The sequence below is a fragment of the Abramis brama genome (assembly GCF_963993115.1).
Source record: "Abramis brama genome assembly, chromosome: 10".
Classification (NCBI taxonomy): Eukaryota; Metazoa; Chordata; class Actinopteri; order Cypriniformes; family Leuciscidae; genus Abramis; species Abramis brama.
This window is the reverse complement of record NC_139972.1, coordinates 12,007,747-12,009,930: the sequence shown is the minus strand read 5'-3', so window position 1 is coordinate 12,009,930 and position 2,184 is coordinate 12,007,747. Positions and strand designations below refer to the sequence as shown.

General features: G+C 35.1%; 1 protein-coding gene across 1 annotated transcript in view; it reads right to left on the bottom strand.

Moving 5' to 3' along the window:
* The window catches only part of rhoub (ras homolog family member Ub), a 7,565-nt gene extending 5,957 nt beyond the window's left edge, over positions 1–1,608 (bottom strand). The window contains exon 1 of the mRNA XM_084127522.1: positions 1,182–1,608. Within this exon, the coding sequence (XP_083983648.1) occupies positions 1,182–1,380 (199 nt within the window). The 5' untranslated portion in view covers positions 1,381–1,608. The remainder of the gene's footprint in view (positions 1–1,181) is intronic.
* Positions 1,609–2,184: the final 576 nt, after the last annotated feature.

The following is a 2,184-nucleotide window of genomic DNA, read 5'->3' as shown; positions in this document are numbered from 1 at the left end:
CTGGCTCCAGGAGTTTGAGGGTGACATCACCACTGCGGCAGCAACACAATATCTGCTCAGAGATTGAAACTAGTGGACCGGACCCCATGGATTTTAGGGGCCCAGATTTTCCGGTCAGGCATTATTATTGCGCAAGGGCTTTATAATTACAAAGACATGCTTGTGGGTACTGAACAGTGACAGGCTGTTGTTTCAGGTCCATAGAAAAATTATGAAACATTTATATGTAAAGTAGACTACTCTTTGACTGAAAATTGTTATAAAAATGTATATTGTTATAAATTGTTGACTCATTTTGGTCACAAGGAAATACACTCAAGTTTGTGTTGCACTGAAAAGCCATTTCCCTCCCTACTTTGTCAACACCATCAGATATTTATTAAAAAATAATAAAATCACTCAGCAACATCTGAACACCTTCTCGAATTTGGTGTTCAAATGGTCATATATTTGTTGTTTTCATATTATATGCGTTCAACATCACACATGCTCTGGTGAATTTTAAGTTATCACTGATTTTCAGACTGTGGATAGAATGAGTTTTAAACAATCCTAAAAAGTCTCAAGTCTTTCACTGATTTATCGATTTATAGAAACATTTTACTTTTTAATCTGGCTGTGTTGACCCATATGGAGGAATGGTGTGAAAAAAAAAATATATATATTATTTTAATTTATTTTAATTATACAAGCCTCCTTGTCAAGTAAAACGTTTCACAAAACTACAAAAAGCTTGTTATGAGTAAATGCTGTCAAATCGATTAACTGCATCTAACATAAAAGTTTTTGTTTATATATGTGTATATATATTATTATATTATATATGTATGTATATAATATATATATATATATATATATATATATATATATGTACATACACACAACACACACATATATATATATATATATATATATATATATATATATATATATATATATATATATATATATATATATATATATATATGTATATATCGATTTGACAGCAAACAAAATATTCAAAATTAAGGTTAAAAAGTCTGACATGTTCATTCATAGTTAATGTGATGAACTGCATTTGTGGTTACTAAGCTAAAACACCTGTTTGAACTTGAGGAGAACTTGAGGAGAACTGACTTCATAGAGATCCACAGAAAGTCACTAAAAATTGCAATGGACAAATTACGCATTGAAAGACTCACCTGAGAAATCGTCAAACGCTGTCGGGACGTATTTCGTTGGATATCCATTGGTTGTGTAGCTGACGATCAGGCTGGTTTTCCCCACAGCTCCGTCCCCGAGAAACACGCACTTCAACAGCCGGCCCTGGCAGTGCGCGGGCCGGGGGGATCTGGGTTTGTGTGGGGGCACCGGAGGCGCCATCAGGTGACTGTAATCCATGTGCGTTCAGACGCGCTGCTCGACCGGACCGCAGGTGGATCGCACACTCCTGATGGAGTGACCCGAGAAACACACATCAATAAGGGCACTTTCTCAACAACTGGGCGCTATGAGCACTGCGTAAATGCGCTTGATCCGCTGCTGCGCACATAAACCGTCAGTTTCATAAGTCCAAATAACTCAGTATCTCCACGAAAAATTACAGACGTCTCACACACTTCAACAGCTGAGTAAGGAGCGAGAGAGACAGCTTTTATAGTCAGATTTCGTTTGACTAGCTCCTCCCTATTCACATGGCTGCTTAAGCACAGCCTATTCATGACGCTTGTCTCACTAGAAACAATGGCAAGTGTACGTTAAAAAGACTGAGACTTGATTTTCTGAGTACATTTCCAGTTTTGGTTACACTTTATTTGGTAACACTTTATTTTAAGGTGTCTTTGTTACACTGTAATTATACATTTAAGTACTGAGTAATATTAGGTAACTACATGTACTTACTATAGGGTTAGGTTTGGTTTAGATGCATGTAATTATGCATAGTAATTACTTTAGTTACTATAATTCCTATAGTTATTACATAGTTATATTACTATAGTAACTTGATGTAACAAAGTGTTACCCTTTATTTTAAGGTGTCAGTGTTAGTGTCATTATACATTTAAATACTGAGTAATAATATTTAACTACATTTACTTACTATATGGTTAGGATTAGGATTAGGTTTAGGGTTAGTTCCATGTAAGTAAGCATAATTTATAGTACCATAATCACTATAGTAACTACATGTAACATGTGTAACAG